At 34.2% G+C, this 24,703-nt stretch overlaps 1 protein-coding gene across 1 annotated transcript in view; it reads right to left on the bottom strand.

The window, feature by feature from the left end:
• Positions 1–24,703, bottom strand: part of LOC126746611 (rho GTPase-activating protein 100F) — a 358,577-nt gene that overhangs the window by 73,479 nt on the left and 260,395 nt on the right. The window contains 3 exon segments of the mRNA XM_050454928.1: positions 2,976–3,226; positions 14,018–14,161; positions 23,948–24,061. Coding sequence (XP_050310885.1) covers positions 2,976–3,226; positions 14,018–14,161; positions 23,948–24,061 — 509 coding nt within the window.

The raw sequence follows: 24,703 nt of genomic DNA, 5'->3' as shown, positions 1-24,703 counted from the left end.
TAATGTTAGTTACCCTATAATTAATTAGTTTTAGCACTTATGTACAATAAATATAATTTATAATGTATTATTTTGGTAACTAATAAACGTATCATTATTATTATCTCCACATCCCAGGCATTGTGGGCAATCCGTAGTGCCGTTGGTATTGAGACATTCCAATTCATATACTATGAATATATGAATTGGAAGTGTAAGTGAGGAGAGTCTGTGAGAGTTAGTACCCTAGTTAGAAGGGTCAGAAGTTTTGTTATTAACCCAAATATTACTAGCGTCCTTTTAAAAGTACGCTATACAGAATGCTGTATTTCATGTTACAGCTAGCGCCCGAAAGATGGAGTGACTGATATACCTGTTGAATTGTATTTCCGGCACTTGTAGGAATATTCTAGAAACAGGTGGCTGTCAGTTTGCGAATTTGTATACAAACTAAGTAGTTTTTTGTGACATGTATATTTTGTTATAAAACCATGAGTAATTGGATGAAAATTATGTTAATTATAATTAAAAATACTTACCTTGGCGATATGCAATAATAAAAAAAAATTTAGCATCTAATAGGTATGCAGTATATATAATAAAAGAATGATAATTATTTGTTTTTTGGAGGGTAATACTTTGTGTCTTTGTGAAATTATAGATATTTTTTTCAAATTTGAATTTTTTTAAATTGTTACCCAATTATTAAAGAATGATATTGGTAATCAAAGATTGTATAATATGTATGTATATTTACTTATGTTTATAATTTAATTTCAGCTATAAAAAATCGAGGCTGAGAATGCCTATATTGACGAAGATGATACGCCTGTAGAATTAGCGATTTTTCCACCCGAAACTGCAAACGAGTACCATACCGATGAAGATTCAGGTGAAGAGGACTTGGTAGATATAAATAATTTACCCGGAAGTCAACTTCGAGCACCTGTCGAAATCATGAATTCAAACAAAAGTTGTGAAAACTTCGATTCAGAGGCGGATTCTGAAGAGGATGTTCCTCTCTCAGTACTTTGTGGCAAACCCAAATTTGTTTCAAATGTTACGAAAGCCCAAAGGGAGATTATAACACCAGCCAAATCTTTTTTATGGACAAACAATGCTGCTCTTAACGATTTTCCTAATTTTTTAAACCCAGTCGAACCTCCAAATAATATTTCTCCTTTGAATCTATTTAAACTATTTTTTGATAATGATGTTTTACATCTCTTGCATCTCTATACTAATAATTATTGCAGCCAAAATAACCGTCCTGCTGATATAAGCGTTGATGAAATACAGTGCTTCATTGGTATTTTGATGATTAGTGGCTACGTTAGAGTACCAAAACGATTTATGTATTGGGAGACTGCTAGCGACTCTCATAATGAATGAATTGCTTCCGCAATGTCTCGTGATAGATTTACATATATAATGAAAAACATTCATTGCTGCGATAATAATGATCTCGATCAAAATGATAAATTTTTTAAAGTGAAGCCTCTCTTCAATGCTTTAAATCAGCGTTTTATATTATTTTCTCTGAATGAAGAAAATTACTGTATTGATGAGGCACATGGTCCCCTATTATGGGCGTCATCCAACCAAGCAGTTTATACGCGGAAAACCTATTCGCTGGGGCTACAAATTTTGGGTGCGATCAACCAGACTAGGTTATGTAGCATGTTTTGAACCATATCAGGGTTCATTTATTCAGCAGCCTGCTCAATCCTATAAAGACTTGGGATTAGGCCCTGGTGTAATTTTACGATTTACTGATGCTCTATATACATCAAAAGTAAACTTAAATTTTAATTTTTACTTTGATAATTTTGTTACGAGCCTCCCATTATTAGACGTACTCACTCAGAGAGGTGTAAAAGCTACAAGTACTATTAGAGAAAATAGGCTTGGTTTATGTCCTATACCATCATCAAAGATTTTAAAAAAGTCTGAAAGGGGCAAATTTGAAAGCTCCTATGGTATGTCTAACGCTTCCAAAATATTTGTATGTAAGTGGAATGACAATAATGTTGTATCTATAGCTAGTAATGCATGTTCCTCTGAGCCTGTTCGGCAAGTAAAACGGTATTCTCAGAAAGAAAAAAAGATAATATTAGTTGATCAATCAGATTTGATCAAGCTATAATGCAAATATGGGCGGAGTTGATCGGTCTGATCAAAACATCGGAATATATAGAAGCTCAATCCAAGGAAAGAAATGGTACTTTCCTCTCTTTTCTCACTGTATTGATATGGGTGTACAGAATGCATGGCAAATTCACCGACTCCAAGGGGGGAAAATGGATCAACTTATATTCCGAAGAGCAATTGCCACTAATTTCCTGGAAACATATAAGAGACCTTTAAAAAGGGGACGCCTAAGATTATCAAATAATGCCCATGCCTACTCTCGATATGATGGAATTGACCATCTAATTATATATCAAGAGAAGCAAACAAAATGTGGCAATTGTCACAAGAAAGTGCAGTTTAGATGCGATAAATGTGACATCGGGCTGCATCTCAAGGATTGCTTTATGGAGTACCATACTCCATACTGTATAACATAAGTACATACTATAGAATATTTTGTCTTGATAAATGATTTAAAAAGTTTTAGTTGTATTATTAGGACCCCATATTACTAGCAACCTTTTAAAAGGACCCAAGTTTAAAAAAAAAAAAATCTTTAAAAAAAATAGATAAAATAAAATTGATTTAATTTGATTAGTAGGAACTATAATCAACCATTTTTAACAAAAATTTTAATTTTTTCTTTCCAAAAATTAATTCCGTAATGTCTAGGTTAATTATTCATTTATGCATTTTTAGAAAAAAAGTTGTTGTTTAGAAAAGACTTTTAGCAAATATATACGTTAAACATCTGATCAAACACAAATAAAATATACTGAGTGTTCTTTACAGTATTTTCGTATATAAAATACCCACAGTTTTGTTAATAAAAAATTAGCTACATAACATTATGTTCAATTTACCTGCTGTGTGAGTCAGGTCCATCAACCTCATCCTGTTCATCATCCTGTAAGTCCCGTTTAATAACAACCACGGGTGGCGCCTTATGCTCCGCCTTTGGCTGTACCGAAGGCGACCCCTGGCCGCCCTTACCTCCTTTTCTTTGCCTCGTCGCGAGAACCAGCCGACGAGGAATGGACATGATGATGACTACATCATCTAAGCTCATGTGAGTTACGTCCACCAAGTTTACTGCTAGAATTTCGTCGCCCACCTGGAAAAGACCAAAGAAAGTTAAAATGAACCTTTTTTTAACTTGTCTTAAAGTATAGTTTTGAGTATCTCAAATGCTTATATTATTCGTACTATCCTGAGTTAATTGAATATACCTATAAAATTGGAGCTGCTAGGATGAAAGAAATAAATTTTATTTTTAATATATTTGTGAATACGAAAGTCAATTACTGAAATGTAGTTTCGCTATTCCGCAACTTCATATAAGCAGAACTAAAGGCGGTCCCAATATTGGCTCAATCAAATTCTCATAAAAAGACAGTAAAAGGCTGTGCCGTGAAAAAATAGAGGCGACAAGAGGTTAAGTTGATTTATGATAAACTATATGATAAAATGACTTTTCAATACTACTTCAACAGAAACTTTTTTGCAACCTTCCAAGCTGAAAGGTGAGTGTGCCAATAAAAGCAGACCTGGGCTTGATGCACAATCGAGGATAAGGTGCCTGCATTTGAGTTCATTAACAAAAAACCATTCCAACAAATAAATGCCGTCATAAACATAAGAAAATATGCCATCGGAAATTTGCACCTTTTTGGTTCTTTGGTATTGTTAGTGACCTCGTTTTCTAGATAGAAATCACCATGCAGTTCCTTTGCGACTGTTTCAAATCTATACAGTAATCTTTGTAAATTGTTTTCATCTTCCGATATTATCACCGCGTCGTCAGCAAAGCAAATTATTTTAAATTCTTTCGTACTCATTTTATATCCTTTTCCGCAGATTTTACTTCTTTGATGATCTTGTCCATTAGGACATTAAATAGTATTGTCCTCTTGCTTGATTCCTGTTGACACTGGTCTTGGAAAGATTGTTATTTGCTTTTACAAAGGTGCTATTTCCTTTGTTAATTTTTCTGATAATTTTAATTGTTTTGGAATTCAAACTTCTGTCGTTTAATAAAATAACTCCGATTCTTAAGACATCGCTAACTCTAACCCTATTGAATGCTTCTGTTAAGTCGATAAAACACATAAAGGCAGGTATACTCAATTGATTTTTCCGCTATATGTCTTAAGATGAATATTCCATCTGTGGTGGATCTATTTTGTCAAAACCCCTGTTGTTCTTCACTAATGCATGTCTGTAGAATCTCTTCGGTTAGAATTTTTGTGAATAACTTTGAAGGTGCGCTTAACAGACTAATGCCTCTATAATTTAGTAGATCTATCTTTTATCCTTTTTTTTAAATTAAGATCGTTATAATCTGTTTCCACTCTTCTGGCACCTTGGATATATTATACATTTTGTTAAATAAAATTTGTATTTCGTCCAATAATGCGTCGCCTCCATATTTGATCAGTTCATTATTGATGTTATCCAATCCTGGAACTTTTCGATTTTTCAGCTTGGTCACTGCTAATTTAAGTTCTTCTATTTGTATCCTTTGATTCTTATCTTCGTTGTTTTTGGTATTATTTTCAGGTTTCAGTCCTATCGTCTCATTTATGTGTGTGTTACTATAGAGAGTTTCAAAGTATCTCTACCACGCTTCTATTGTTATTAATTTCATTTTTACATATTCGTTAATAGGTTGTTTGTGGTTTCGTAGCATACTCTATATTTTTCTTTGGCCTTCGAACAAATTGTTTTCTATGTCCATTGAGTATTTCCATTAAAAGAGGGTTCTGGGCCCTCTTTTAATTTCCTGAATTGCTGCGTTCACCTTGTTTCGAACCATTTCTTAAAAATTTTCCAAACTGTCCAATAATGAGTACCTTTCTCATTTCCAGAACATTCTCTTCCAGTTGTACCGTTATTAATGTCTTTAAACTTTCTGGCTCTCTTTTTCATTTTAATGTGCCTATTTCAGTCGGTAAATATTTTCGAAGACTTTTCGGTCCGTGGTATTACGGCCAGGAAAACGTTCAATGTACAATCGTCTAGCTTCTAATAAGTTGCCATTAGCAAGTTCTTACATGACTTTTGACTCTTTTCTCCTTGATTGCTTTTTATAACTTACATGAAATGCATGTCAGTCATTTCGGCCTTCGTATACATGGTAGTATACATGGTACTTCACTATTAAAGAGATGTCAAACAGCCAAACATCACTTAATGTAATCAACCGATATCGGTTTATTACATTAATCGGTTGAATATGACGGAGAGGCGTATTGAAATGAAATCTGCTTGTACTTATTTAGTAGGTAATAACAAAATTTACATAATTGATTTCAATAAATATGGAAAACGAGCACCTTCTGAGGCTTTTTCTTTGTTTCTTCTTTAAACTATAATGTAATGTTGGATTATTGACTTTCGATACCAAGTAATCGTCTGTATTAGACAAGCTAACACTACTACGTTTACTTAAAGGGCGTAAAAGTATATCCCCAAAGTTTGTTAACGGCACCAAAGGACCGTTTTTCTTCTTTGTAACCGGATACGTTCATCGAACTTTCGCCTTATAGGACATTTAAGCGTTCGATTAGAAGAGTTCGTTTTATAGGTTATACTTTCTTTTTGATCTTTTGAGGTCACCGTTATACGATAGTTCCCTTTATTGCAAGACAGTTAATACGTTTAAAGTTATATATTTATATATAAATTAATATATTTGAAAAAATATTCATTTTAAAAAGTAATTAAAAAGCCGGATCATCGAGTTAACTATACAGTGCTTTCATTTCAAAACAATCCACCCTTAATAACTTTCTTAAAAAAAAAAAAAAAAACACGTCAAATTAGATATACAGGGGGACGTTTCAGTTCTGTCAATCACCTCCTCACCTCCAGCTAACCTCACTTTAATATGTCAAATGGGTACCCCCATCGTGTAACCATCATAGTAAGCAGCGTAAAATTCTCTATTCAACGGTACCAAAAAAAATAAAATCGGTAAATGTCTAAGCAAATAGTTATAGCGAAAATAATAGCGAAAATGTCTAGAAATAATGAATATTTTATTTACGCCAAACTTTGGTATTTTAAATGAATACTTTTAGTGTGGTACCTACATCATTTTAAAATTCGTAAATTTTTTATAATAGATCATCAAAAAAAAAAAATACAAGCAATTTAGAAGTTAAAATGTGTGGTAACAAATAGTACATTTAGTTCAAGCAAATTATTTATTTTTTCAAGTAAAGAATGTGTACCGTTATTTGCGAGAAAAAAGAGTATCTTCAAATTTTTTGCAAAAATCTTTGCAGTCTTATAACTTTGTATGTGTATTTATTTCACTTATATTTTTTTGCGAAATCTACCTAATAGATACAAAAAAACACTGCAATACCTTAAATTTTTAAGGCGTTTAAAAAGCAGGTGATTTATTATTATTAAAACTGTCAGTTTGACGCGTGCAATTTTTCAATTTTAGTTAAAACAGTGAGTTAATAAAATGGTGTATACGCTAGCCGAAAGAATAGAAATAATTTTTCTTTATCGAGCTCAAGATCGGTGTGCTCGCAGAACCACGAGAGCATTTAATGAAAGGTATCAAGATAAAAACGTGAGCCTTATATAGGTATTAGAATTGATACGAAAATTTGAAGAGACGGGATCGATTTGCAATAAGAAAAAATATGAAAATAGAGTTGTCGATGAAGCATGCCAAGTTGAAGTACTAGGAGAATTTGCTATGGATCCAACTTTGTCTATACCAAAGGCCGCAAAACTAACAAATATTTCAACTGGTTCCGTACATAAAGTTTAAAAAAAAAAGTTCTTTCCTTATAAAATTCATATTCTTCATGAACTCGGAGAAGATGATTTTGATAGGAGAATTCAATTTTGTGAAGAGATGTGCGAGCGAATTGACGACGATCCCCATTTATTGAAGAACATTTGCTTCAGTGACGAATCGACCTTTTTTTTAAATGGTCTGGTGAACAGACATAACTGTAGATACTGGGTAATGAAAATCCGCATGTTTTTCGGGAAGGCCATACCCAATATCCCCAAAAAATTAATGTTTGGGAAGGAATTTATGGGAATGAAATAATCGGGCCATTTTTTTTGGAAGAAAATTTGACTGGCGAAATTTATTTAAACCTTTTAGAAAATGCAATATACCCTTCCATCATCCAATCTATGGAAAATCAAGTAGATCAACATGATGCTATATTATTGAATGAAAATAATATACCTTTTCAGCAGGATGGAGCTCCCGCGCACTACACTTTGGTAGTTCGAGAGTGGCTTGATGAAAATTTTCGAGAAAAGTAGATTGGCAGACGTGATGCAATCGAATGGCCTGCGCGGTCTCCGCATCTAACCCCACTAGACTTTTTTCTTTGGGGTTCTTAAAAAGCAAAGTTTATAAAACCCCACCTGAGAGTATTGAGAATTTAAAAAATAGAATATTTCAAGAATGCAGAGAAATTAGCGGGCAGACCCTTGCCAATGTTCGTAAGGAGTTTGAAAATAAACTTTTTTATTGTCTTGCTAATAACGCCGCGCATTTTGAACATTTAATAAAATAAATTTGTTAAACTAATTAAATTTGTTTTTCTAGCCTACCGATTTAATTGCTTCTTGGTCAATCAATTTTATTTTTCTTTACAACCATTGATAGCATAATGAATGCCCTTTAAAATAATGTATCACACCATGGGGTAGCCATTTGACATACCAAAGTTTGGCGTAAATAACATATTCATTATTTCTATACATTTTCGGTAACTATTTGCTTACACATTTACCGATTTCATTTTTTTGGTACCGTTGAATAGAGAATTTTACGCTCCTTACTATGATGTATCACACGATGGGGGTTCCCATTTGACATATTAAAGTGAGGTTAGCTGGAGGTGATTGACAGAACTTCAGTAAATGCATAATAAATGCATAATTAAAAGTCCCCCTGTATATCTAATTTGACGTGTTAAGGGTGGATCGTTTTGAAATGAAAGCACGTATAGCTAGCATATAAGCTATATATATATACAGGGTGGTCCGGTTTTGATGGCGGAAAATTAAATAGCCGACGGAGAACGAAAAAATAATAAGTTTGCTATTATAAATAATATTCGAAAAATGATTCGTTAAAAAATTACAGGGTGTCAAAATTCTAATTAAAAAAAATTTTTTTTTTAATTTTTCTTAAACCACTTTAGATATTTTAATGAAATTTGGCACGTTTAGATAGTTAATCAAGACGCATCTTTCTGTGCAAAAATTATTAATTTTGTTTACCAGTGGCGTGTGTGCGGGCCGATCTTCATACAATTTTAATTAAAAAAATGATGCGCCAGTGTTTTTTTTTAATTTCTTTTTTTTTGTGAAATCCTTGTTTAATTTAAAATCAAAAACATCTCTTTACTTTTTGTCGTGCGACACACCGTTTTCGAGTAAAAATGCTGATTTATAAAAACACATAAGAAGATAACACATTTAATTCGTTAAAAAACAATAACAAAATGAAAACAATTAATAATTAAAGAAGTTGTTCAAAATGCAGCCCACTGACCTCAATACATTTTCTACACCGAGTTATTAAGGAGTTTATTGCAGCTAGTACCACAAAATTTTGATTTTGCATGTCATTACATGCTTTCTGAAATCTTAAGATTAATTCCTCTCTTTATCTCCTCGGGATTAGCGTAAACTTTATCCTTAATGTTTCCCCAAACGTAAAAATCTAGTGGATTAAGATCCGATGACCTGGGTGGCCAGGGTATTGGTCCAATACCATTTTGATCATTAATATGATTCCTCCCTAGCCGGCCAATCCACCTTCGAGGGTAATTATTATTATGCCAGTTTCTTACACCTATTCCAAAATGTGGGGGGGCTCCATCCAGTTGTATCCAACTTTCATGTCTCAAATTAATGGGTAAATCCTCAATGCAGTCCGGCAGACTATTATTTAAAAACTTCAGAAATAGTTGTGAGTTTAGCCTTGGAGGTAGGAAATGCGGACCACAAACATTATCACGAATAACGCCCAACCAAACATTAATGGAAAATTCATTTTGAAACGATCTTGGCCGAATTGCATGAGGATTCTGTTGTGCATAAACATGAATGTTATGAAAATTTAACACTCCGCGTCTTGTAAAACAAGACTCATCCGTCCAAAGTATCTTGTGTAAAAAGTCGGGATTTTCCTCTGTTGAGTTTAAAAGCAACTGACAAAATCTTACTCTCTTTTCAGCACCACCAGGGTGTAAACCCTGAACAGGCTGTAGGTGATATGCATGCCTATGGTCAGCGTGTAAGGTTCGCAATATTTGAGATTTAGGAATTTGTAGTTGTTGAGCTGGCTTGCGAGAGCTCAGCTTAGCCCAGGATTATTATCAAAAGTGCGCAGTACACGATTTTCATTATTATTTCTCTGGTTTCGGTATTGTTCATTATTACCACGTAAACCAAAGTTCCTAAAATGTTGATGTATTCTAATGAACACGCGAGCATCTGGAATTCTTCTATTTGGATACCGTTTTCGATATTCACGAACTGCCGCTTCCGCATTTCTATCACAAAATCCATAACAAAAATGAATATCAGCGTATTCATTACTTAAAAAACGCATTTTTCACAATACTTTTAGCAACACTGTTAACAATAGCAAAATTAATAAGTTAACCAACGCAATAATTTGACTTACTTAAATAATTAATTGTCATAATAAAATACAAACAAACCGTCTTTTGTTTTATGCATGCATTGCCTTCTTGCCGGCATTATTATATTCATTATTTATTTGAATTTCGGAATCCAGATTCTTGTGTCTTTTTTAGAACCCAACAGAATAATTTAGTCTTTAATTAAATTTAGTATTTTCATATTTTTTGTTTAATAAAAAAAAATCAGCATTTATAAAAAATTATTTTTTTACTCGCAAACAGTGTGTCGTACGACAAAAAGTAAAGAAATGTTTTTTATTTTAAATTAAACAAGGATTTCATAAAAAATAGAAATTGAGAAAAAAAACAGTGGCGCATCATTTTCTTAATTAAAATTAATTAAAATTGTATGAAGATCGGCCCGCACACACGCCACTGGTGAATAAAATTATTAATTTTTGCACAAAAAGATGCGTCTTGATTAACTGTCTAAACGTGCCAAATTTCGTTAAAATATCTAAAGTGGTTTAAGAAAAATAAAAAAAATTGATTTTTTTAATTAGAATTTTGACACCCTGTAATTTTTTAACGAATCATTTTTTGAATATTATTTATAATAGCAAACTTATTATTTTTTTGTTCTCTGTCGACCATTTAATTTTTCGCCATCGAAACCGGACCACCCTGTATACATATACGACGTATATAATACAATACGTCGTTACGGTGATCTATGAGCACAGAAAAAGACAAAGTGCTTATACCGAACACATTGGTATTAATCTGCTCGAAAGTAGAGCCTCCATTACGGCCGAGAAGGTTAGTTCGAAGCTTGTATTAAAGTATAGGTTTGTTCTAGCAGGAAATTTGGGATGGTTTGAAACTAGTTTGATGTATATCGCAGTTGCGCATGACCAGACTGAAACCGCGTTGCAAACGGTTTCGGACTTATATGTGCTAGAACATCTTTTAAGACATTACGTTGACATTTCGCAACTTAAAGCCGTTATGTAATATGTTTGTTGGTTAGGTTTTGTGTTATTTATTTTGAACATCTAAATATTGTTCAATAAAAGTAATTATTTTATTATAAGTGTAATAAATATTATTTTTTTTAAATGCATACTATTGATGTTAATGGTAATTTTACTACTATGCTGTAGGAACTTTCTCTAAATAGCCAATATTTTTATTTGTAGGCATCCAAAAATTTCTTATTTCACCATCAACAACAGTTTCTAACCAAGAAAATACTCAAACACCATAGACATATAAATAAGGATTTATTTATATGTCTATGTCAAACACCCTTATTTATATGTCTATGTCAAACACCAATTCCTATAAAACAGTCACAACAGTTTTCTTTTGTAAACCCACAGCCAGGAAGTTCGTGACCTAAATAAAATATCTTCATTATATAATAAAGGTGACACAAATATTTTTCATGGGGTACCTATGCCAAGTTTGCTGATTCACCACCCACATTATTTTAATGCCAAGGCTGCCTTAAAACTTGTCTAGCAACAACATTTCTGTGGTCAGCAGCATCCTTATTATCATTAATTAATCATTAATATCTTGATTATCGTCATCTTGTCCGGCATCGTTGGGGGGTAAAGGTAGTTCTATGTTTATTTCAGTTTCGGCAATTAATTTTTTTTCCCGTTAGAGACAAATTAGTGTAGTACACAGCAGGCCCGAATAAAGTGAACTATATTATCAATTTTGCTTAATTTGATATGGTACAGTTGTCGCCATTTTTGCTTCAGAAAGCCTAAACAATGCTTAATGACATCGATTTGTTAAAAGCTCTAAATTAAAGTTTCTCTCTATGGCTGTAAAGTTTACTCTATCTTTATATGGAGTTAAAAGATTTCTTAAACAGGGATAGCCACTGTCTTCTAGTAAATAAAAATCTTGACACCTCTCTACCAATTTCGCACATAAAGGTTAATTTTTAAAAACTCTGCTATTATGAACAGAGCCAGGATATATAAGGATGAGTGAACCAAATAGTTGTTTAGGTCAAAAAATAGAATCAGACTTAATAATCCAAAATTATATTATTCAAAAAATGCTAGAGGTTTAAGTGTGTAAAACTCAGTAAAAAATATAAATAGGTATTTCTTATTTAGGTGACCCAGATGGAGTAAAAATTCTTTCTATTTAAATATGAGTCTGGATCATTCTTAGGCTTATTAATCTTTATATGAGTACCATCAATAGTCCCAATGGCCTCTGGATATCCATTTTCTCAGAAATGGTGTTCAATAGTTGTCTTAAACTTGTAATAGATAGATTTGACTGATGTCAAATCTATCTCCAACATCTCTAAATGATCAAGCTTCATGACCAGCAAACCACAAAAAAAATTATGTTTGGTCATAGGCTGATAGCTTGCCATTTCCACCAGATTGTGAATTAAAAAACTCACTTTCTTCAAATCTATGGCCAATATCTTAAGCCACTTGTCTGCTAACTCGAAAATGCTCAACAAATTCCTGGTTATGTACAGTGGTAGTAAGTAAATTCTAAGTAACTTCGAGGTAGCCTTCGTTTTTTGGTCTCCTGTGGCCTTGGAACAGAATATCTACTAGTTCATCATCAGCCCTAATACTTTGAAAGCAGCAAAAATCAGATTTCAATTATCCCACAATGAAACGTGTTCAAACCACAAGATCAAACTCCAAATCCGATATACATTTCTTATTGATTATCTAAATAACAAACAAAAAAAGAAAACAGTCTTGACATATACCTTGCTGCGCATGTCCCAAACCGAAATCACTAGGAAATTCTACGGACTACTTTCAGTGGTTTGAAACCAATTGCCAAACTGAATTTTGTTATTGCTAGAACAGCTGACGGGTACTCAGAATCCCGGATTAGTTTTGCTAGAACGCGTACTTTCGTCTGCGCAGATTCCGGACCGTTTTTGTATTGGTCAAACTTCTGCTAGAATAAACCTTATATAAGATCCTAGAAGAACGGGTGAAGGAGAGGTTCATGGTTCAATTTGTGTGGATGCGTGGCCACTCAGGTAATGCTGATAACGAGGAAGCTTACATATTCGACATAGCCAAATATGTAGCTATCGTATCAATAAAGAATTTGCTAGACTAAATGTCCCTCCGGGGATGGATAAAAGCATTTGTTATCAGATAGGTTCAGGCATACATAGGTATGCGTCGCTTAAAGAAACGTGAAATTTGGTTAGTGACAGCTCACGAGATCTAGGTTTAAATATCTGTGATACATTAGTGTTCACTTGCCAAAAATAATATTTTAAGGAGATTTGAAAGAGGATGCTCGGCTTCAATGCAAGTCATATTTTATTTTACCTGTGCATCTAAATGTTTTTCTGTGTAATTTTAACCATAAATGATGATTTTAATTCTTATTTTTCGTATACGAAACTTCCAATGTAAGTTTCTTTTTTTCTTGTAAATACTGAGAATTGAGTTAAAAAGTATTGAGGTATGTACAAGGTGAAATAAGTGTAGAGAACAGTTAAGAATCTACGTCTGCAAGATTGCTGCCCAAAAAGTCAATAAAAATATCAAATAAAGCTTTTAAAGAGATCGTTACTGAACGAACCTCAGAACCCAGAAGCAGATACAGTAACGAAGGAAAACTTCAACCAGTGTGACCTATTCTTTTACCCAACTCGCAATCAACTCAGATGTAGTACAACTCTGCTTTTAACCAGTTTTATCTCTTAGCATACACCCGCACTGCACTATTATCAGCATCAAATATATATCAATAAATTTATAGATTGATTGGTTGTTTAATCTCCTAAACCCTTCAGTTTTGAGGTAAATATAATCGAATATCATTGTTAAATATCTATATTATTTCTCCATTTTTTGTTACATTTGAATAAATCAGCTTGCATTGAAATTGGCTCTTTTATACCGAAACTTTTTTACCTACGTTTTAGCTTTTGTATTTTTCAAACCAAATTTAACACAATCAACTCATTGATAGGACTTTAACAATTACCCTTTTTTTACAATATCGAATGCTTGCATACATTATCTAGGTTTTTATCACGAAGCTAGCTAAAAAAACGTTCTGATGTAATAATTAAGCGATTGAAAAAGCAACAAAAAATTTAAAAAGGCACCAATAAAAAGTTTTTGATTTAGATTCCATATGAAGATTTCCTAAAGAATAAACCCTTTGTAATATTTTCCCGTATATTTATATTCGTATATCGAAAAAAATATAAAGCAAATATTTTAAATACTGACCTTCAGACAACCGCTATTATAAACAGCCGACTCCAAGGCGATTCTTGAAATAAAGACGCCATCTTGACGATCCTGCCCATTACCCTCACGGATATACAGTCCCAGGGTCTGTCCAGGTCGTTTCACAATTTCCACAAACTGGACCTGCAATATTGGCATTCATATAATGAAGCAGTTGCTTTAAAAATAAGTAATGAAACGATCGTGATAATAAAAATAAATAAAGTCGAGTCTTATCGTCTAAAAAAGTATTTTTTTTTATATCTTTTCTTTAAAAAGAACATGCAACGAAACTAGAGATGCTGGTTTTGAGTATTACGATTATATGCGAGGGTAGTCCGATAAGTACTTAGCCTTAAAAACAAAAACCAAAAATTTTGGAAAAGTGGCGATTTATTTCTTAACATGAACACTTGATTCATCGATGCTCCAACTTCTTTACTTCGTCTTAAACATTTTTCTAGAGGTTTTTAAAATAGGCCTTCGTGGTGGTGAAAATCTTATTTGACTCAAATTTTGGCCCGGCGAGTGACTTTTTCACTTTTGGAAACAAAATGGTACAAAATGAAGAACGGGGCCAAATCTGGATACTATTTTTTTCTTCGCCAAATAGAGCCATTTTTTCTGCAATCCGACGTCGAATCATATTGTCGGTCGACGGACCCTAGCCACGCAGAAACTCTTTCGGATTACGCTTAAGCAGCGGTTAATACTGCCGAACTGGTCTCACGGTAGCGCTTTTCCCATATAATTTCTTGGACCAGACCGCCTCCTTGTCTTTGCCAAGGCTCTGCTACTTTCGGTAGGGCATAACGGTTCTATCAAGAGAACTGTATGCACAATAGCTGCCTTGATTGCTTACTATCCCATAATTCAATATCCTTAAATCGTCAGAATTTAAAGATAAGATAAGTGAAGCATAGTGTTCAACCGGATTCTGGTATCGACTGTTACTTAGTTTGTAGCGTGTACTAGTGGATCCATGGTTCGCCGAAGGACACGAAACGATGAAGAACAGAAAGTCCTTCTAATTGCGGTTAAATAGCGTCTAACACTACTGAAGTTATCTCACGGTAGTTGTTGTTTTCCACAGTGAGCAAACTCGGCACTCTCGCGCTATTCTTTTTCATGCCCAAAATTCTACGCGACTTCATTAGAGGTCTACTGTCTCAGCGATCTCATGCATCTTTAATCGGCGGTCGGCCAATACGAGATCCTCGATTTTTGTTACGTGGTCTTCCGTGGTAATCGTTTTTGGGGCACCTGAGAGTGGATTATTAAAAACCGACGTGCGACCTTGTTTAAACTCGTTAAACTAATTTTTGACAATTGCCATCAAAGGACAAGAGTCACCGTACATGGCACCATTTTCTTTCCAAAATTCAAAATCGAATCATCGGCCGATATTGCTCTTTTTCTATTTTTTTTTAAATACGCTAGCTTTCGCATGCAATCAAAACGCTCTGCGATATTGCCGCCCTAGGAAGGTAATAAATAGTAAGTACTTATTTGAACAAGCCCTCGCTTTGTAACTAACCGAAGATGCAACTTTTCTCATCGGAGAAGAGACAATGGAACAAAAAAAAAGCAGTGTTTGTTTCGAGCTTATCAGTGTTATATAGTCCTAGGGTTATTTGTTTAGCGCCAATAGTAGCCGATTAGCTATCAAAGATGCAACCTTGGAACCCAACCATATCATTCCACATATACACACAAGATCTACTCTACAGACAGATGCAACTCATGAATATGGAGTAAGAACGTCGCTTTATCCGGACTACTTTTTATGGAGAAGTGTAAGTTTATATGTAATCAACTTGTATCACTTTAAGGAAAATATCTACAGACACCTTCATAGCACTGGTACTGATACTCGAATAACATAGGGTTTGACCTTTTGTGCCAGTGAATTCCGTACCGTAAAAAAAATTCCTTTTGAGTTTATTAGTATTATAGACTCCTAAAGTTTCGTGACCGCTCCAATGAGTTACCGAATTTGAAAGCGTTTTTCTGCAATTCTCTTCGTCCAAGAAGAGCTAAGGCAACGGAATAAGATCGTTAAGTTTTCACCCATTCTTAGGTTAGAAAACAACAAACAAACTTAGAAAATAAATTTTAGATTCTTTGATAAATGATACGTCTTTACTTGATTCGTTCCAATACGGTTTCCGCTTCAAAAGAATAAAAAGTTTGCTGTCCTCCTAAACTTTAAACATTTTAGAGTATTTAATAACACTAGTCATGTCGGCCATATGCCGAGTGGCCCAACCAGAATGTTCCTTGATTATATCTCGGGAATCGGTTGTCGTATGAATGAGAAAAAAAATTAGGTAAATAGGTCAAGATGAAAAATCGCTGGGAAAATTTTTCAAGTTCTAAAAATTACCACCAGAGGGTGTAACTGCCGTCTTAAATTTCAAAATTAATTTTTTTTTTCAAATTAAATTTTGCATAATAAATTAAATATTTTTTTCACTTTTTTAGAAAGAATCAGTTTAGCTATGATTTTCGTGAAAAAAAAATCAGTTATTTCAAAAACAAAGATGGTAAGGGGCGTTCTCTTGCGCTGGAGTTTTTGTAATAACCTTCTTTAACTTTGATGGTTTGACTGATTTTAACAGATTTGATATCGTTGATAAGAGATTTCTTTGAAAAAATTGGAAAAAGGATACAACCAAAATATAGTTAATTTAGTTGAATCCTTCTCCGCTAGAGGGCTAGTTTTGACACCATAATCTTAAATCATAAAAAAATTAAAAAATCATCAGCACATTCATGTTGCTCCAAAAAGACTAAACGCATCCTGAACTTATTAAGTTACTTTAAGATTATCGGTATAATCCAGGGTGTATTACAGTTAGTTCACTGAATTATTTTTATGAAATGGTCTGTGGCCCTGAGAAGAACCGTTTTTTAATAAATAGCGATCCAGGTGTTCAAAACGGCCTCCGTTATTTTGGATGCACATCTAAAGACGCTAATGAGTTAAAAGAACAGCGGTCTCAGTTTCAGTTCTTGGGATGTTCCAGATGGCATTCCTAATTCTTGCACTGATATCCTCTTCGAAAAGTTTGCCTTGTTGTAAAGTTTATATCCTTAATCCTTCCCCAGAGATACAAATAAAGGAAGGTTTAGTCGGGAGACCAAGAAGTATTCATTAACTTTTAATATGTGCGCAATTATAAACAGAATCATTTCAAAAGGCAATATCTACAAATCATTGCGTTAAATTATTGCCTTTGACGCCAAGGGAATAGGCGAGGAATAGGTTGAGCCAATTGTTCGCACAGACGTTTATACAAAGTAGCAATGGGCAATAAGGATTTTATTTACAAGTAAAATTAATTTATTTAAAATATTTTTGTTATCGATTTTGAAGTATATTACGTCATAAAGAAAAATTTTATTGGTTTTTTAAAATCAGACAGCATGACTTTGTGAGGTTGTGTTTTACTAACTTTTTTGTCATTGGTTTGATTTAAGTTAAGCTTGGTGTTTAGGGTTTATTTAGGATACAATTAATGAATTTTGATATAATTTTGACATAACCAGATTTTTTGAGGTTATGTTTCTAGTAAATGTTAGTATAGTTAAGTTAGGTTGTCAGTTGTTTATAGGAGCGTGAGCGACTATATAATATGTGCACGGCGAACTGAAATTCATATCTTTGGCTGTATGGATGGCGAAACGATGAAATGTGGCCTCTCAATACATTGAGCATGATGGATACGTAAACAATTAATTTATACAGTCCCGCTTAAGGGGAAGAAAAATGGGTAATTATTATTTTTTTCTCGAAATATCAATTTTGACGTACTCAAATGAATTGAAATGCTTAGACCTACATGCCTATAGGGAGAACTAGGTCTGTATACTATTTGGGGTAGATCGGTATGCAGGGTGACTAATTCTAAGCGATCAAAATTGAGTAAAAAAAACTTCAAGCTAAAAGATATTTTTTATAAAAAAAGCGTTTCGGTGAAGACTTAGTTTTACGAGAGAAATTACATATTTGAAGAATTTTTTTATATAAAAACATATTTTATTTAATAACTTTTTTAAGTGACACTTAAAGATTTCATACTTCAACATTTTTATAACTTTTTAAAACCTATTTTTTTATACACTCGACAATCATCTACTTAGAGTAGTTTTTGCTCTACAGTATTTTTTGACTTTGACGCTTAATACTGGTTACATGTTCTATGAAAAACCCCAAGAATAGCTCAGTTGAAAATTGTTACCCCCCCAGTGTCGGATGACATGGTACAATAAGTAAGTAGTCCAGTACCCAGTGTAAATGCATAGGGATAAGTGCTGAGAAAACATCTTGTCGGACTTGCATTGTCTTATTTATTTAATGTAACACGACGTTTCGGTTGGTAAGTATCTCCAACCGTTATCAAGTGTAAACTGACAGCAAACTACTATTCTATAGGCTTATATACTAGATGTGTGCAGCGATGTGGAAAGGGAAATCATCCGAGAAAAGAGTTGAGGAGAGGACACGCCTCTCTCTAGATCCTACACTGTCCTGAGAGTAGAGGCTTCCAGATGTTGGGTACATCGACGCTTGGCTGGCTGAAGATCCCCTGATTCTGTGAAATGAAAACTGTGTTCAGTTTTTAAACTTTGTTCAGCATCGGTGAGGGTTCTTTTTGACACATTAATGATGGTGGCGGGGAGGTTAGAGGTTGGTGCTGGTTGGGTCCTGTTGGTTCGTCTGGATTTAAGGTTTTGGAGTTTTGAAAGGTGGCCTGCTCTTAGCTTTTCTCTTAGTTTCTGGCAAGCGAGAGATGCCAATGTCATTCCTACTGGTCTACGCCTCAAAACCGCTATACCAGGTGGAAGATCAGAACGTATACTTGAATGTGCTAGTATGGAGCTGCGGCGATCTCAACTTAGCTACCACCGTTGGAAGAAAGCACAAATAGAAATCGAATGCATTCAGCGATTCGAAGAAATCAAAGAAGTTACATTGGAGGAAGACTATCAACCAATCTTTGACAAAATAGACTTCGCTTGCCAGAAACTAAGAGAAAAGCCAAGAGCAGGCCACCTTTCAAAACTCCAAAACCTTAAATCCAGACGAACCAACAGGACTCAACCAGCACCAACCTCTAACCTCCCCGCCACCATCATTAATGTGTCAAAAAGAACTCTCGCCGATGCTGAACAAAAGGTGTTAAGCAGAGGACTAAAAACTTCGCCATATCCTCAAAATCATCCTTTATAGACATAGTGTCTTCAGTAGATCCACCTACCACGTCCTGAGGCCGATGAACTTCGACACGAGGTAAGGGTTGCTCTGGATACACTTAAAAAACAGAAACCTTCACAGAACATCAGCAAAGAAGAGGAATTAGCTCTCAGGAATCTCAAAAGTGAAAAGAACATCAAAATTCTTCCTGCAGATAAGGGCAATGCAACTGTGGGGATGGACCTGGAAACCTACGAAAACAAGGTTGAGAAAGTTTTGAACAAAGGCGAATACAGGCTACTATCTAAGGATCCGACGACAACCATAGAAGGTCGAATTTACAAAGCACTTAAGAAGTACTCTTAAATTCCTTTTGGAGATCATTAGACCGATCCAGGGGAAATGCAGCGTCTTTCGTGCGAAACTCTGCCCACTTTGTATACCTTCTTGGAGGGATCGAAGTCGAGACCAATGACAGATTGGTGAGCTTTCATGTCGAAAGTCTTTACATCAATGTACCCATAGGAGAGTTTCTTAACATCATCCGAGACAAACTAAGCAAGGATGCAGCTTTCTCAACTCAGACCACACTGCCTCTGGACGGGGTGATGGAACTTTTGGAGATCTGTCTTCGAAATTCTTACTTTCAGGTCAAGGATAGATTCTACGCCCAAGACGAAAGACTTCCGATGGGTTCATCTCTTTCCCCAGTAATAACATCTTCATGGAATGGTTCGAGGAACATGCAATAGATGCCTCCCATTGCAAACCCAAGCTCTGGCTTCGATATGTGGACGACACCTTCATCATCTGGGACAAAGAGGAAAAAGCACTTCAGGAGTTTCTGCTTCACCTCAACAACATCAGGCAGGAAGTTTGCTGTCAGTTTACACTTGATAACGGTTGGAGATACTTACCAACCGAAACGTCGTGTTACATTAAATAAATAAGACAATGCAAGTCCGATAAGATGTTTTCACTGTACCATTGTCTACCACCTTCAAAAAACAGATAAGTGCTGAATCGAGCCATATGGCCAGATGATGCTTCCGAGTAGTTTTCGGTATAATGGCGGCAAATTCTACGTTTGGCCGGAACCGACTTTTTCATTTCGAAAATTAGAGGCTTAAACGGGACCGAAATGATCGGGAAATGCTAGTGACAATATGCGGAAACTTTGCATTTTGCGAATATATGCATATTTTATATCGAATAGTCTTTATTTAGCCGTGAAAATTACCCGCGCACTGACGTTTTCTATGTTTACATTTCCACGGCCAATGTATGGAATAAGGATAACGATATGAATATGACTATGAATCGGGCATCAAAACGATTTAGGTTCATTTTGCGCAGAATAATGAGTGGAAGTAGGATAGTAGCGTGGGAGAAGGATGGTGATGCCTGGCAACAGTGCGCTGTGTTCGTCTCGTGAAGTCACGGTCTATTTTAGTAATTAATTATTGATTATGGGGATAATTTTAAACGTTTTTCTTTAACAAATTATTAGGATTAAAATAAATATATCTTTTTAATATACAAAAGGTATTGATGTTTAGGAACATTTCTGAGGATAATAATAGTATAGTATAGATTTATATCGGAGGTTTTAAAGTTTAAGGGCATTTTTAAATAATTTTCAAAATTATGAATTTTAGGGTCACGTGACCATCATAACTTGTTTGCTATTTGTTCGAATTGCTTGAAATTTGATATTTGGGGTTGATCTAGGATGCAATTAACAAATTCTGACAGAAAATTGACATGAGTTTCAGGTCAAGTGACATTGAGTTTCAGGTCAAGTGACTACCGTAACCCTTTTGCTATTGATCTGATTGTGGTGGAAATTTGTGGATTATTTAGGATGCAATTAAATAATTTTGACAGATATTTGACATATAACTATATTGACATAAAACGCGACTATATAACATAATATGGTTCTTTGAAGCATAATATCCCAAGAACTGGTCCTTTCTTTCCTTCGCATATAAACTTTGGGCCTCCCGACCAAAGTATATAGATTTCAATTTCCCGACTATCCAGACTTAAGTACACCTGATAATTTGTGGATTTTTAAAAAAATCCGTTTAAGGCTTTTCACAGACAAGACCTAAACATCCCAAACTGATCCTCACGGACAGAAGTATAGCAGCGAAGCGTCTATACTTATTATCTTTGCTATTGGGCTGATTTGATTATAACTCGGTATTTAACATAAATTTAAAATACGATTTAAGCATTTTTATCTAATTTTAATATTAAAGTTGTATTTTGATTGAATTTGCATATAATGTATCTATGTTCTGACGATAAATATTTTTTAATGATTTATATTTTTTAGACTCACAATTGCGTCTTTGAGACTGATTTTGAAAAAAGGTTTTCGCTGGCTTCTTTGGATGTTATTAGGCTACTTTTTCACAAAAAAAGATTTATACTATTCCATTTGATTTTTTTATTAGGTCCTATTTATATCTTGGGTCCTGGTGTCAAAACTAGTCCCCTGGCGGAAAATGATTCAACTAAATTAACTATATTTAGGTTGATTCTTATTTCCCAAGAAATGCTGTTTTCAACGATACCATACTTGTTATAATCGGTCAAACCGTTAAGATGTTAAGGTAGGATATTGCAAAAATAATTACGTAGGTCCCCACCATCTTTGTTTTTGAATTATGATTTTTTTTTCATGAAAATGATAGATAAACTCGTTTTCTTTAAAAATGTGAAAAAAATTAAAGAAAATACAATTTTAAAATTGAAGATGGCAGTTATGCCTTCTAGTAGTCATTTTTAGAACTTGAAAATATTTTCCAGCAATATTTCATAACCAATTTACCTAATAATTTTTTTTACCTCTAAATCATACAACGAACGGTTTCAGAGATATGGCTAAGGAACAGTCTTATTGGGTCACTCGGTACATTAAAAACAAAATAGGTTTAACTTTTTAGTTCTCTTAGGATGATTCGGTTTATCTCTCTAATAGCAGCTCTCCATCTTAAATGTAGCTGTTTCAGAGCTACTTAGTCTAGTACGAGTGCGATCTGAAAACTTTCCAACCTGAAGATGCCAGCACTTTTTAATAACAGCTCGTGAATATGGTTAGTCACTCACCAAAGTTGAAGTCATTTTGGACACACAGTTTTTGGTTAACAAAATTTAAGTGAATCAGTGAATTTGTTATTAATAATTTTGGTTTAAGAAGCAATATGCCCACTCAAATGAAAGATGAATTGGACACTCTATGCAGGGACTTATTTACTGTTGTAAAATATTGGGCAGCTAAATGATGAACGTTTGGGATGCTGCAACCACTGACGAAAAATGTATTCGAATGACTAGCTGTTTTGGCGCAGTTTGGGAGCACTATATTGGACTTTAAGCGCCGACTAATTGCTGTAGACGAAATTTGAATACACTATTATACCTCCGAAATAAATATGCCGTCAAAACACTAGATTGCAAAAGAGGCTCCAAAAAAAGAATGCTATTTCGGCTGGGAATCTGATGGCGTCTGTTTTTTGTGATAGTTTCTTTTGTTTTATTCGATTCGTTGATTGTATTATTCGATTATCTTTAAGTTGGAAGAACCGTTACAGAAGCATTCTAGGAATTATTACTGGACAAGCTAATACTAGTTTCATTAAGACAATGAAATCTAACAGTACCAGGCAAGAAACACAAGAGAAGTCCATATTAGTTGATATACCGGAAGCTACTTTTGTCGGGGCTGTAGCTGTTCCATGATTTTTCCGACAACCAGACTGTACTAAGGGTATCATTTCATGCAACATATCCAACACTATTAATTCAAACATTTTGGCAAAGATGGGTAAAAGAGAAATTGATCTTAGCTCTGAAAGATTTTTAATTCTATTTTGCTTTGGTAGGGGCTTAATAATCGAAGTTTTCCATATTTGTGGAAATTCATCACCTTTGTGTAGAGATAAATTAAACACCTTTGTCAGAAATGGAGTAATAAGCTCAATGCTAAAAAGAACAAGATTATAACTTATTTGGTCAATACCCATACTTCTTGATTTTATTCTTTTAAATGACATGAATATATCATATTCTGAGATGTCTTTTGAAACAAATTCAGCATTATTAAGCTTTTCCAGCCTTGTATCCCGATAGAAATTCAGTAGCAAATTATCTATGGGTGTGGCCAACAGGTATATCTGCAAAAGCGTCACTTATTTCATTGACATCTTTCAGATGAGTAGATATTTCACTGTTTTTATTATTCTTTATATTCCAATATTTTAACTTATGCCAGATGATACTTTTTATATTTAGGTAGAAGTCTTTATGTTTAGTTTGATCAGTTTTTTTAAACTTAATAAATTCACTCCATCTATAGTTATAGAAAGACGCAGAGTCCTATTTGGACAGGTTAAAGAAATGAAAGCAGATTTGGGAGAAACATGTCGACTTACAAGACCATCCAGAAAAATAAAAGCAAATTTCAAGAATAAATGTCTGTATCTTTGTTAGGTCGAATACTTTTCAAATTACCCTGGTAAAAAAATCAAACCCGCACTCCAGTCTTGTCCGCACTGCTTCTAGAAGGCAGATTAGCATGAGTCTGATGTCAAAAAAGTTTTGCGGACTCTTTTAACTAAATGAAACTATTAGGGTTTGGTTTTTTACTTTTGAAATTCCTGAATAAGTCTGTGTGCAGTGCGTCCAACCGATAAAACATTATTATTGAGAATACTTACTTGGTGCTTGGCATCTTGCATGCCTAGGAAGCGCTTCGCTTGGTCAGCAGCAGTTCGTCCAAGATGGCGACCTTCCAGAATCCGGACGATCATCTCACCACGCCTTTCCACATGCTGCAACAATTTTACAAATTATACCATCAGGTTTTTGAATTTAACTTTAATGATTATTAACCAACATGGAAGTACAAAATATATGTAAAATGATTTCTTATTTATTATAATTTATAGAAGTCTTTAATGCAATAATGTCTTTTTGTGACTATAGTGCTAATAATTACATATAAGTAAAGCAATTAAATTAAATACTTATGTTATAATTAATTGCGTCAAATATGCAGTAAGGCAAACTTAGTCCTGTTTCAAAATTGCAATAAAACACTATGAATGTCTAACGCTGTGATGAAAGTGAAGCTCTTATCATTGCTCTTAAACGAGAGATATTTTTGCTGTATGTTAGCTTGGAGTTTACATACACATTTTACACATAGAGAGAACTTCGTAACTCCGCTTCCATTCGTCTACGATGTCGTTTTTCCATGTTGACACTTCTCCCTGCTTTTGTGAGTTATACGTCGTTTAATAAACAGCGTCTGACGTCTGTGAATGGGGGCAAATATTTGAAAGCAAGAGGAAAATACGAATAATCGCAGAAAGGATGAATACCACTATGTTGATATTAGTGTGAAACATAATTAATGATTATGTTGTATAAATCTGTTGCACTTAACTTAATAAGTTTACATGTAGAGGTTG

Source organism: Anthonomus grandis, chromosome 17, assembly GCF_022605725.1.
Source record: "Anthonomus grandis grandis chromosome 17, icAntGran1.3, whole genome shotgun sequence".
Lineage (NCBI taxonomy): Eukaryota > Metazoa > Arthropoda > Insecta > Coleoptera > Curculionidae > Anthonomus > Anthonomus grandis.
Note: the sequence above shows the minus strand (reverse complement) of the source record. Positions and strands in the feature narration are given on the sequence as shown.